At 34.5% G+C, this 14,267-nt stretch overlaps 1 protein-coding gene across 28 annotated transcripts; it reads left to right on the forward strand.

The window, feature by feature from the left end:
* The first annotated feature begins 4,975 nt into the window (after window positions 1–4,975).
* Window positions 4,976–13,861, forward strand: LOC107913596 (zinc finger CCCH domain-containing protein 38). 28 transcript variants are annotated; one of them, XM_041082297.1, is made up of 6 exons: window positions 5,071–5,198; window positions 7,658–7,854; window positions 9,692–10,269; window positions 10,671–12,345; window positions 12,466–13,152; window positions 13,527–13,861. In XM_041082297.1, the coding sequence occupies exons 3-6, from the start codon at window positions 9,860–9,862 to the stop codon at window positions 13,554–13,556; spliced, it is 2,802 nt and encodes a 933-aa protein (XP_040938231.1). In that variant the 5' UTR covers window positions 5,071–5,198; window positions 7,658–7,854; window positions 9,692–9,859; the 3' UTR covers window positions 13,557–13,861. The 28 variants fall into 28 exon arrangements, with proteins under 28 accessions (XP_016697730.2, XP_040938231.1, XP_040938215.1 ...); XM_041082295.1 differs by having other exon boundaries at window positions 5,078–5,198; window positions 9,677–10,269; XM_041082281.1 differs by having other exon boundaries at window positions 10,659–13,152.
* The last annotated feature ends 406 nt before the right edge of the window (window positions 13,862–14,267 follow it).

Below are 14,267 nucleotides of genomic sequence, written 5' to 3' on the forward strand. Positions count from 1 at the left end.
CTAAGTCCCTATACATGCCATAACTCAAAATACTTGAATTCATCAATACCCAAAATGATAGCTTGATAGTGTGATAGAATCTTCGGTGATCTCTAACTCGAGCTAGTTTATGGCACTATAAAACATGGGAAAGGAAAGGAGGTAAGCTATATAGCTTAATGAACTTAATAAACAACTCTTACCAATTATTTACCAAGTCTAACAATATAAACACAGAAAAAAATAATATAAATTGCTATAAACCTCGTAGTTATAAATTATTCAGTCACATTGTTTGCTATATCAATTTGCAAGCATAATTTAACATGTCTTAACTTTAGCCTAACAACCGTAATCTCTATATAATCGATTACACCGACATGTGTCTAGGCTGTGTGTGACACACGGTCTGCCCCAATGGGTGTGTGATCCTACTTTTGTGTCCCCTGTACCTAGTTTTGAGAAACAGAATGCCCAATAGTAAGCACATGGGCACGAGACATGGCTGTGTGAGAGACACGACCTTAAGACGGCCATGTGCCCTGGCCGTGTAAAGTCTGCACCTTATTTATGAATATTCATGGAAAATTAAATTCTCCACACGGCCTAGCACACTGGTATGTGACTTGGCCGTGTGACCTAATTTGTTGATGACGTCATAAATAGATAGTTACATAGGCTAAGGACATGGGTGTGTTCCAAGACACACGGGCGTGTGACCATCCAAAACAAGAAAATTTTCTAAGTGTTGGAAAGTTTTTCTAAAGTTCTCGGTTTAGTCCCGAACCACCTCTAATGCATGTTTTGGGCTTCGTAGGCTCGTTTTAGGGACGATATGAATGTATGAGAAAAGTTTTAAATTTGAATGGAAATTCATGTCTCGATTTTAGAGGAGTTGAGAAGAAGTATCAAATGCTCAAAATTGTATTACATACAGTAATGCTCAAAAAAAGAAAGAGAAAAAGGAAAGAGCGTATGTACTCAAAAGAAATAGATGTACAAAGAGCATGTGAACTCAAATCTTAGCCACGTACAACATATTTAAAAGATCGATATTTATTCAATTTGTGCTAGCTACATAGTGGAAGAATTATTAAATCAACATAGAAGACTAAATTAAACTACTGATTGCAATTAGTCTTAAATGAGGACTAAATTGGTAATAATTAGCATATCTTATGAGAAGTAAAGTCTATTCTTGCTATCATATAATATTGAGATAATTCGAACAATATGTATACTTGAGTTGCATAATTTCAAAATTCTTGTTTGGCATAATTCACTAAACTTATATTGTGGGGAGAAATAATTTCTGAAGAATTTTCAAGGTGATTTCAAGTGCATTACTTGGGACGAACAATGAATTAAGTTTGGGTGTGAAAACACAAATATATAGATTTTTCAACTCCTTTTAGCGATAATTCAACTGTTTCGTAGTAATTTTGTCAAAATTCATATTTAATCATAATAATTAACTGCACTTAAATATGAACATATTGAATTTTAGTTAATTTTATATTAAATTTACACAAATTTGATTTATTTTTGATAATTTTGCAGAAGGGGTGAAATTAGCTCGGCAGTCACCTTGAGAAGCTTGAACCGTTGAGGCAATTCTTGTATCAAGTGGCCCAAGAGTAAAGCTAATTATTTTTCCAGTCATGGACGGTCCAATAATAATTTGAACATATTTATAATTAATTTTGATCCAACCAAATTGGGTTAAGATTAATTACAAGTTTGATGACGAGAAGGCGATAACATTGAATTAATTATTTAAACGGATTAAAATTATAATTAATGGACGCAATATTTAATTGGTGCATGTTTAACTTCTAATATAGCTGAGGGTTAAATTAGCATGATATTAAACAATACATTAGCCTACATAACTGCAAGATTATTGTGATTAATTGTTCAATATAGAGATATATTGTATTTCACTTAACTTTTACTGCTATTAAAATTGATTAACCGTTTGAATTGACATAAAGATATGGTCAAGATGTTATTGAGTTTAGTAGGTAAGTATGTGCATTAGTTAGCAAATACCAAGTGTCGTGAATTATTCGTAACAACATAACACAACTTTAATTATTCTAAGTTAAAAGAAAAATTGATCTAACACATTTATGTCATATTGATTAACTCTCTTTTAGAATCATGCATTGGAATAATTTATTTTATTTTTTAGTTAATTATTTAGTTGATATTAGTTATTATAAAACCACTTCAAACCAATATATCTCCAACATCAAATGTTTAATTTTGCATTTCATAACTATTTTCTTGCACAGCCCTTGTGGTTATGATAACTTGACATTATTGTCACTTTATTATTTTTTGCGATTGTATACAGTTGTACATTCTGTCGTTTCAGGCTCGCATACATAAAAGACTTCGCATGAAAACAATAGTGTAAGGGTTCACATAACTCCTAAGGTAAAAGCTTGCTCAAACTAAGGTCGTATAAACATTAGTTTGCAGGGATATCATGCTTTTACAAATAAATAGGCTTTGCAGTTAAAAGGATCATGGTTCATATAAATACACGGGGTCGCACATTTATGGGTTCGGATATTTACTAGTGGTTCGCAAGTAATAAAACAAACACTATAGGGGTATGCATATAAATATGGAAATTATTACAGGGTTTTGCATGTAATTGTGGCACGTAGCATACAGAGTTTGCAAACACTTAAGCATAAATATGTCTTGCATAAAAATAAACATAACACTCTCATACATGGATAACATCAATTTTGTTCATGAAAAAATTAGTTACCTAAGACATGGTTCACATCAATAAACTGGAAATCTAACAGAATAAATATCCAATCTGAATTAACAATGTTAGATCACTAAATCATAAAAATCTAAAACCCATAACAATATCCCATCGCCTTTAACCCATGTTCGTTAATATCTGCTCAAGAGCGTCCTTGCCCAATCATCACCTCCCGTACGCTATCACGACTTACGTACTAGGAATGAGTAAGAAAGGAGTGGGTGAGTTCCTTAAGAACTTAGTGAATAATCAGAAACCATTAGGTTATGCTAAAAAAGTGTTTGAAAACTCATTAGCCTTTCTAAAACATTATTAGCAGGGCTCACCTTAAATCGTGGGACCTATTTTGTGTATCAAAAACCTTTTAAAACTAAGTCTAGGCTTGCCCTAAAATCATGAAGCCATCTTACACTTTTCAAGAAAAACCTTTTCTTTGAACAAGGTTTGCCTTAGCTTGCAAGACCAGTTCACACTTATGACTAGAGTCTGCCTTAGGTTGCAAGATTGGCTTGTGCTTCGCTGATACACAGCTTATCATTAAGCTCTTAAGAGCTTCGTGATACACAACTTATCATAAGCTCACAAAGGAGCTTCGTTAATACACACCTTATCCATAGTTCATAAGGGGAGCTTTGCTGATACACACTTATAAACCATTTCTGAAACATTATTTAAATCCTTACCTTGTATGGGATCTTACAAAAAACTGTGCTTTAAAAATCATATCTTCAAACCGTATTTGAAAACATGTTAGTATAAACTAAACAATATGGCAGTTAACATACCCCAAATAATTCCAGGCCACTCAATGGAAAACGAAGAAACTTAAACAAGTTTAGCTTTGCCTTTATCCTTGCTAGAAGACGGTCCGACTAGTTCACGACAACATACACATTATTATTTAAGCAGAACAAGACATATAGAATTCATGCAATGCGAACCTAGACAATCAACTCAACAAGACAGAGACATACCCTGATGCTACGATCTGAACTTAGAACATATACTTTGATGGAAAAATATCAGTGAATAATTCACAAAATTAAATGTTGTATTATAGACCTAAGAGTCTTGATAATCTTTAGATGCCTTATTTAATTAGGAAAGTTGTAGTTGTACGTAAAGTATTCCTAAATTCACTAATCTTTATTTCCTCATTGAGTCTAACTGTACTTTGATCGACGAACCTTAGTTCGCAGCAAGACTGGTGAACCCAGCTCGCCAAACAGTTTGGTGAACACCAGCCCGCCACACATTTAGTGAACCTACCTCGTAGAGAAATTGGCGAACCCAACTTGGTAATGGATTGGTGAACCCTTTATCACCTCTTTAGGCATACACTACTACCGGCGAATCCCCTGCTGATATTCTTTGCTAAACCCCTAGCTCGCCAAAACCTTGGCGAACACCCCAATTCGCCTGACTCTTGGCGAATACCTAGTTTGCTAGAACAGTAGCGAACCCTTCACTTGCGAGACAAAAACTTCCAAGCTTGTCTGCGAGGTGTGACAATTGGTTATTAGACTTTTTATGAAAACCAAGTCTATACAATAACTCTCATATGATAAGGTCTTATTATGACGAAGACATGTTCAGTTTACAGCTTACTTAAATACTAAATGCATGAGATAGATAATTCTATCAACTTTTTAGTACATAATAATAGTTTTCCTGTTTGCTCTTCCAAAAATTGATATTTCAAAATATGAAATAATTTATTTTTTAAAGCAAACAAATCATAAATAATTTTATATATTTCACTTTTTAAAAAATCCAACAAGAAAGGAACGAAATGTCCTCGAAGAGGACAAAGGAAAAAATAGATCACCCTGAAATAGGCTTCATCTTATTATCACTCTAATTTTTTTTAATTTAATCATTCTAAATAAGATAATTGTGTAAATTAATTATAGTGGTTAAAATTTTGTTTTCTTTTAACAAATTGATGATGTGACACATTAAATGACTAATACGTGACTTTTTTTTGTTAACTTTTAATTAGGAACCTCCTTATAATAGTTCAAAACTTTTTCCCATAAAGTTTATATAAATGCCTTTAAACTTTAATCAAAAGTCAATAAAATAAATACATGTTCACTTAATGAGTTAATAATTTATTAAAAATAAATTTAATAATTATAATTAATTCGCACAATTATTTATTTAAATTGATTAAATGGTTTAAGTAAACAAAATAATAGACAGCCTAATTTAGAGTACATTATTGTAGTTACCAAAAAAAATAGAAAAAAAAAAATCTAGCAACATATTGGTAATATATATATACCTAGTGGAGCACTCGAGCTGACCATGTCTACTTTTCGAAATCCATACTCTCTTATTCGCTCCATTGAAATCAATTGGCGGCTCAACTCATCTTTCTCTCCCCTTTTGCTCGATTCTTACATTTTTAAATCTTCTTGTTCTCAAGGTGAGTCCTCTTTATCTGACTCCTTTTCGATTGTTTCTAGGGTTTTGTCACTAGTCTTTGTTTATAGAACTTCGGGTTAATTTTACAAGGAAGACTAGTTAGGGTTCTTTTAGGGTTCCATTAGCTTTCTTGATTAATGGATCTCTATTGATATCTGGGGTTCTTTGGGTTTGACCTTGGAAGTTCTTTTAATTTTTTTCCCGTTTTCTAGTAAGGAACTTTAGGGTGGTTATAGTTGATTGAGTTGTTGAATTTTTCTGAATGTTGAAAATCCTTGATAGATTTTTTCCTTTCTTGTTTGTTTTTCAAGCAATTGAGTTCTTGTGCACTGTGTGCTAAATAATTTCTCTTTCTTGTGATTGTATTTTCTGTTTTAGATTGAAAGAGTTAGAAGCAAATAGGAAACAGTTGATGGAGTGGATATTTGCGTAAAAATATGAGAATAAAGTATAACAACTTGCTATTTTAGTTATTTTGCGCAGATTGTAACCTCATAGCTTTTTCTTTGTTTCTTAGTTAGGAGATTGGATTATTGAACTCTAAGCTTAAACTAACTGATATTCTACTCTTTCAGATAGCTAGTTACTCAATCTTACTGAGGGGTCTTTTGCACTAAATGTTTTGCTATGGAAAGAAAAATAGTAGGATTACTGGGCATTGTAGCTGACTAGCAACATTGCCATCATGTTGAACTTTATAGGTTTTTCAGAAAATTTTGTTAAAATATCTTGTGTTATACCTGTGAAAAATCTTTATTATATATTAAGCCTTTGACTAAGTTGGTGTCACGAGTCAATTGGGCACCAACACAATTGAGTAATGATTGAAGTATCATTGCTTTACAAAGTAAATTATATTATTTAGATATGGTTTTTAACATCTTTACTTCACCATTTCAACCAAAGCTTCTATTGTTTTCTATATCAATTTTTATAAATCTATTTGTTACATAATTTGGTTTTTCACCCACTTCGTGGGTGTGCCATAATCAATTATATTTTAAAATTTATATAGTTGTGATAGTTGTATACTATCTTTTCGTTGTCTGAATGGTATTTAGGCACCTATTGATTCGGGTAGTTAACAATATTTCCTATTGGGGTTTGTGATGTCTGTTTGCATTTGTCTTTATTACGTTTTATTTCCATTCCCAGACAACATGAGTTGGATATCAGGTTAGATAGTCCTGTGAATGCTATAGTTCTATGTATCTCATGGGAGTACATTTGCCAGGGTTCTAATATAAGACATAATTTTGCTGCAGTACTTCTTACAAGGTCAGTGGTTGGAGGAATTAGCAAGTGCATTCCATAACTGATGCAATTGTTTTTGCAAAGGAATTCCTTCCTCAAGTGACATATTAGATATGAACCCATGTTATGCATTTATAGCAGTTTGTTTAGTGGAGAGTGCCAAAGATTTCGACATGGCATATAAAAATCTAGATCATAATTCAAGAATAAAGAGTTTCTCAATCTTTGGATGTTGTTTTGCTGAATCCTTTTGATGTTCAATATCATTGTCATTTGAGGTGAAGGATGGGTTTAGAAGGAAGATGTTGCTTCTATGCATGAAATGGCTAAAGTTTGTGGTTTGGTTGGTTGGAACAAATTTTTAGAAGTACGTAACTTGAATGTACTTCTCTATGTGATATAAAGCTGAGAAATTATATAAGATAGTGGTCATTTCTGTATAACAAGAAGTTCCAGATGATTTATGTGTTGAATTGGAGATTTTACATGGAAGTGGCTTGTTTTACCGTCATAATTCAAATTTGATTTGTGTCCCAAAATTTAAAATTAGTTTTCTTCATTATGAGAATTGCTATATTTATGTATTAGGATTATACAAATTTTGTGTTTTAGTGGTATTGTTAAGAGCAATTAGAGTTCATGTCTTTATGGGTGTATGGTTTTCGATATTTAGAATTCTTTTACTGTATTGATTAAATTTACGCCCAGTCATGCAAGTATACTTGCTAAATTTGAGGATATTCTATGCCTAATAATGTTGAGGCATAGGTCATGGGCTACTAGAGCTTTCTGCTACTGCAATATGCACTTATCTCTTTGTACCTGCACATACCGCATGGATTCTTAACAATTCATGAAGGTGCTAATGGAGCTTTCGGTCATTATTTGTATTTGACCTTTAGACTTGTGCAACTGCTTCATGTTCCGCATTATGGAAAATTTAATCTCACCAATTTTTGGTTAGATATTTTTATTAGACTCTTGGATGAGTTGAAGAGTTTTTAAATTTTATCTATTTAATTTTTGGTGTGGGCACAATATGAGTGCATCTCTCTTCATTTTGGATGTTCTCTCCTTTACTTGGTTACTGCAAAATAATGCTTTAGTCTATACTCTACATGTTTCATATATAAGTATAACATAAGCAATTTTTGCTGAATCTTACTATATTCATCACATCTTTCACTTTTCTTTAACATATGCTAGGTGAAAATGCTCTTGCCCCATTTTGAAGTTAAAGTGCATATATGACTTTGGAGGGGGGGCACTATGTTCTAATGAAAGCTTTATGAGATGTGTAATTACATTTTAAGGAAGGCTTGATAGTATTGCTACCATGCATTTTAAAGTGGTGGCACTTGAGATCTAGTGTAACAAATTAACTTTAAGCCATGCTATGCCCGGTAAGTTGTTCTACTATGACATAGTCTTTTACTTAGGATGAATCATGTATTACTAACATTTCCTTGGAAGGGATTGAGAAGTTATAAGCACTATTTTCTGAATCTTCTATGTAGAAAATGTTAGGGTGTGTTTGGCTAGCTGAATTTTACATTATGACCCGTAATGTTACATTCCGGAATAATATTATGGTGCTTGAATATTCAACATTTCGGTTATCTTGTAATCTCACATTATTAAATAGTGTCAGTATGCTCTAATAGAGGGTGTAATCTCACTATCACATATTCGTTAGGTAATCGTAAATTATGTATGTAATCTTAAATTTTGGACTGATTTACTGTTTTATTATTATTATTTTAATTAGTTTAGACCTTTTTTCCAAATAAAATTTATGTTCAATTAAAAACAAAAAACTCTCTTTCCCTTAACAGTGAAACAATAGACGTCATAGTATAAAAATATTGAATTTTGGTCAATTTATTAAATTGTACTTTTAAGTAATATTATATTTTGTGAACTAAATTCCTGAATCTTAGATTTCATCCAAATGAACCAAACAAGTCGATCTAACATACTGTACATTCCACCCTGTAATCTTACATTCCCGTTATCCTATTACGAAACACAATCTTACACTGCTTAAACCCAATGCCCTCTTAATGTGTTCTGTTAAGATATTTTGCAGTTCGTTAATCTGAAACATCATTTCATAGAGATATATCCTTAATGTAGTTTGTATGTGCAACATGAAGGATGATACTTAGAACAAAAGTTGCTTCAACTCTTTGTCTATTATTCTATAGCTTTTTATTTTTTACTCTTTTCCTAACTGGAATTAGTTATGTGCGATATGCATGCTAGTTTTCAGCTAAATTGAATATTTATAACAATTTGATTGATAAAATTGCTTTTTGTTCATATGTTAATAAATGTATTTGGTAAATGCTGGAACCCTTAGTTGCATAACCTTTTATGATTATAGTACTAAGTAAGATCATTGATTGAATAGAGATCAGCTGTATAAAAAAGGTCTAAGCACTGATAATATTTGTGCAATTGATAACCAATATCAGTATAAGAAACCAGAAACCTTAATGTACACTGTTGAAAATTTTGTATGGTTTTACATATCACTGTTTTGACTATTAGCTTCTATGGTTTATTCACACAAAATGTGTGTCAGCTTTTAAGTTAATTTTGGTTTGTAGCACTTCAAATTGGTGAACTTCGTGCATGGCTTAAAAAGATTAGTCTTGCATGGTCAACTTAAAACAGGACATCAAATTTGATAGTTGATTATTAGATTGTAAGGGTTGTTATATACACTTAAAAAAAATTTGCATGCACAAAGAAAAAAAATTACTTTTACAAATAAAATACTAGTTTATAGGGAATGTTTTTCTGATGCTTTTGTGTGAAAACTCAACCTGGCTCGACCGTAAGCTTGATTTCTCGATCCAGATACCTAATGTAACTTTGAGCGTATATATATTGCGTAGATGACATCTTTGGTTCAGGCCTCAGATGCAGAGACTCCTACCAGGAGCCGGAATTAAATTTACTCTCATGTGTTAGGAGCAATTTGGTATAGCATTTTATCTTATTCTATCATTGAGTAGCAGTTTCCCTAGGCAAAATATTCTTGCAGAAATCAAACAGTGAAATTGAGCAGAATCTAGTTTCAAACAGTATATTAATGCTGGACACTAGTGCTTGCAATTATAACTGCACATTGACTTCTGAATGTGGGATATCTTTATTTTTGTGTTCTTGTCCTGATTTTTGTTACTTTGAAATTTGGAATCTGTTTAATGGAATCAGGTTTTTGCCCCATAGGGAATTAAATCTCGCAGCAGAGTGGACATGAGATTGATTGGCATGTAATTGGATCCTGAATTAAATTAATGGTTGTCATGAGACATATGGAGGGTGGCAGTTTATTAATGTCTTAATTTCGTACTTCCAGATCATACTGCATAGATAAGAATTCCTGTTACTGGTGAGATGAGTGGAAGCAGAAAACGTGGTTCTAAGTGGAATTCAAAAGAGGAACAACAATATTCTCTTGAAAATGTACGAGATAAAGCTTGGTCTGCGAAAGGCAGTGCGCCTTTTCATGATAGAGAATCAGAACATGGATATTTCTCTGCAGAGGTTGGTAGGAAAGACAAGTGGTCTGTTGTCGGAGTCGGTGACATGATGAAATCTAAGCATGGAATGCCTTCAAGGGAATCTTTTCATGGAAGCAGAGGTGGTGAAAAGGATGATAACAATGACTTTGTTAAAAATTGGAAAACTACAACTCCATGGGACGGGGATGAGACTTACAGCATGAAAATGTCACCTGGTCTTGATGATTGGAGGCTTAAAAAACGCCACAGTTCTCCTAAAGGTGATTGGAATGGGTCTCACAGGTTGGATTGTCTACTCTGTTTATCCTTGGTTATTATCTTCTTTTGATGGTATCCTGGTTGTTAGTATAGCATTCGTAAAACCTGACTCCATGAGATCAGTATGTAATAATTCTTCAATGTTCCGTATGAAAATTAAAATCATATACTTATTAGTTCTCTTTTGCATTTTCATTTTATGTTGAAAATGTTTCTCTACACAAAATATATTATTTTTCCCAGTTTGTGACTTCCCCCCTTGCTGGTTCTCTTAAATCTTTTTTGTTACTGAGGTTGCATCTCACCGTAATTCTTTCAACACAATATAAAGGATTCTGTTTTCTTCATCTTTCTGCTTGCGTCTCATCTTTCTATCGAATAATATGGATTTTTAATTTGTCTCCTAATCTTAGTTTTACCCTCAGAAGCAGGAGTAGGAGCTGGAGCAGAAGTCGAAGTAGAAGCAGGAGCCGGAGTCCAGTTCGTAGCGTTCGGTGGCAATCAGGATTACATGAGAGAACCAGAAACAGATCTGGAGTGTCAACTCAATTATGTAAAGATTTTATGGCTGGTAGATGCAGGAGAGGCAGTCAGTGTCACTTTCTTCACCAAGATATTCAAAGTCGTGAGGATGGTTGGGATAATAGACAAAAGAGAGCTGGTGTTTCAAAATATATTACTCACGATGATTGTAAAGATTACCTTGTTAAGAGTGGAAGATCTACTGATTGCTGCACTGATTTTCTGAAAGGTAACTGCCGCAGGGGTGCATCATGTAGGTTTGCTCATGATGGTGCTACTGATGGCTTTGGTAGAAGAACAACGAATGAGATTAGTAGTGAAAGGGAAAACACCAAGCGGAACAGAATTAGAACTCCAGATCGTGATGGTGAGCGTGAAGCTCGTCGAAGCAGTGATATTCCTTGCAAATTCTTTGCTTCTGGAAATTGTCATAATGGAAAATATTGTAGGTTTTCTCATCATGGTCAGGCACGTGCAAGTCCTGATAGAAGGTCACGTGGTGATAGAGGTGTATGGTGTCCAAGTTCCATTAATGTGGATAGGTTGCAGGATGGTCCAACATTGAGAGATACAGATGCTTCATTCAATGTGAATAAATCTTGGAATGCTCCTGAAAGAAGTGATGCTAATGTGATAAATGAAGCTGAGATACCCTGGAATGGTCCAAAATGGAGTGATCTTGATGCTTCAAATGATGCAAACAATTCATGGACTGGTTCAAAATGGAGTGATGCTGAGGCTTCAAATGATGCGAACAACTTATGGACTGGTTCAAAATGGAGTGATACAGGTGCCTACTTAGGGGCTACAAAGTTCAGCAAGGAAACAATTGCAAAAAATGGTGCCTCTGAACCAAGATTCTCTAATTGGTCCATGGATGAGAGATGGCGGCACAACTATGATGTCAGTGGAAAGAACATTGAGGCTGATGTGCAGTATAAAACAGTTGATATTGACAAGGATGAACAAACTCCAACGAAGATAGAAAATTCAGGTGTTAATATTGGTGTATCAGAACCAAAAGGTGCTGAAGAGTCGCTTGGTGATATGGAAATGTCCCCTGAGTGGAATTACAAGATAAAGTCTTCTGTTAAAAAGGAACTCACTCATGGTTCAAAACCATCTCTTGTCGAAACACTTTTACATTCTCAAGAAAGGAATATAACTGAAGAGGCCTCAGGTCAGGTACATGATGGGCTTGCAGCTTTGCAGCCAATGTTAACTGAGAAATCTAACGTTCACCAGGACCACCTGATGAGGTGCAGCAGTGGTGTAGCACTGCCATGTGTCAGCAATGCTCTTAACACAACTTCCAATTCACACATTGTTCTAAATTTTTGTATCAACAACACGCCATTGCCAAGCTTTGACCAGCCTGGGCCAAGTCCGAGTACTTTACCTTGTTCAAACTTAGATGCAGTTGGACAAAGTCAAGTGACAATCCCTTCTAATGAAGTGACTAAGGAAGATGCCCAAAACGGCCTGCTGTTTCATGAGGAGAAAAGAAGCAATGAACTAAATATTGGGGATGCTAATGTATTACATGGTAATTCTGGATCTAAGTCAACTCAGACTATGGTAAGCAATGAGCAGCTCACCCAACTTACCAATCTTTCAGCCTCTCTAGCTCAGTTGTTTGGAAAGGGGCAGCAACTTCCATTACTTCATGCTGCTCTTAATGCCCATAATGGAATGCAGGTGACGTCTATTGCAAACTCTGGAAGTCATATTGAGCCAGATTCCATGCCAAATCTACAGCCAGATCAAGACATTACTTTCCCAAAAATATATGACCCTATATCTGACAGTATTGAGCCTGCCAAGAAGCAGGGCACAGATACAAAGCCTTTGGGGTTTTCAATACAGCCTGTTGCAGAGAAAAATACTGATGGCCAACCTGAACTATCGGCTAATAAGTTGTTACCTTCATCTCTTTTGTGTAGTAATAATGATGATGATTATCATAATGATCTCAGTTCCAGAAGAGAGCCTGATTTTGATAGCCATAAGCCAAATCAGCTGGAGCCTGTTGCAAGTTCTGAGGCAAAGAAGAAAAATGAAGGAGTTGAGGAAACCAAGAAAGCTGAAGGGGAGAATGGCCCATCAGAGAGTGGAGATGCTGATGACAAGACTGATGAGGCCAAGAAGAACAAGGATAGTAAGGGAATTCGTGCATTTAAATTTGCACTCGTTGAGTTTGTCAAGGATCTCCTCAAACCGACATGGAAGGAAGGTCAAATTGGCAAAGAGGCTTACAAAAACATTGTGAAGAAGGTTGTTGACAAAGTGATTGCTACAGTTCAAGGGACTAATATTCCGCAAACACCTGAAAAAATTGATCAATATCTGTCATTTTCAAAACCAAAGCTTAGCAAAATTGTACAGGTGAGTGCAGCTTTTTTTTAAATTGAAGGGTTTAGAGTTTTTATTTTTATTTTTTTTTTGGGGGGGGGGGGGTAGGGGGAAGAGCATAAGGCCTTTCCATTGTTGTCTTTTCCCTTTTGCGCAGCATTTTGTTTCTGTCTTTCATTTTAGCCATCATGTGTCTGTTTTGTGTGATTAGTTATCACCCAATAACTTGCTAATAGCCAGGGACCTTCAACGTGCTTATTGTCAGATAAGTATAAACTCATTGAAAGATTTCCAATGTCCATGGTTGAAGTTGGTAGAAATGCTTTTCATAATTTGATTATTTCATCTTAAGACTGTTCCATTTTATGCATAACATGCTGAGCTTTCAAATTTTTATTCTGTTGCAGGCATATGTGGAAAAGTTTCAGAAGAGCTAAAAGAAATAGGGATGGTTATGTCTTTTTGTGCTATTATTTTTACAGTTATCCAGGCTATTACATCTTTTGTCATTTGTCCCCTTTCTTTATCTAGTTTCAGCACCTCTGAAAAATGCTAACCTTTTCAATTGATATTTATGTGTTTTATTCCTTGGAAGTAGGGTTAAGTAGTGACTTTTAACTCTGTAGATATTTTGTTGCTTCTGTTTTAGAAGTTTAACATATGATGTTGGCACTTCTGCATGTGTGACCACTTTGTACCAGCTGTGATGATTCAAAATCTAGTGCCTGAAACAGTTTATTTACTCGTTTTAGCATCGTGCTTGTGTCTTTGCTGCTATGTGCTAAGTTAGATGTTTAGACAATTTTGGAACTTTGCACTTATCTTAATGGTGTTTGACATTTATAGTTTGTCCCCTGTTGGGATGTGCATGTATTCTCGGTGCTCCACTATTCACTACATATGAGCCATGCAATTTCCTGCCATTTTTTTACCGTAAAGCATAAAAAACGTAGTTGTAATTTTTCTAATTAACAACAGAAGCTATCATTGCCCTTGCATTTATGCAGTGCTTTTCTTGTTCCTTTCCATTCCAAACAGTGCAAGGATTCTTTGAACGGTCTCATAGCAGGTTGGAATTGGTTATACCTAAGACAGCGTTCTTGCCAGTAGCGGCTATTGAAATTTGATGGCCAGAACTGCTACCAAAT

The sequence above is a fragment of the Gossypium hirsutum genome, chromosome A11 (assembly GCF_007990345.1).
Source record: "Gossypium hirsutum isolate 1008001.06 chromosome A11, Gossypium_hirsutum_v2.1, whole genome shotgun sequence".
Classification (NCBI taxonomy): Eukaryota; Viridiplantae; Streptophyta; class Magnoliopsida; order Malvales; family Malvaceae; genus Gossypium; species Gossypium hirsutum.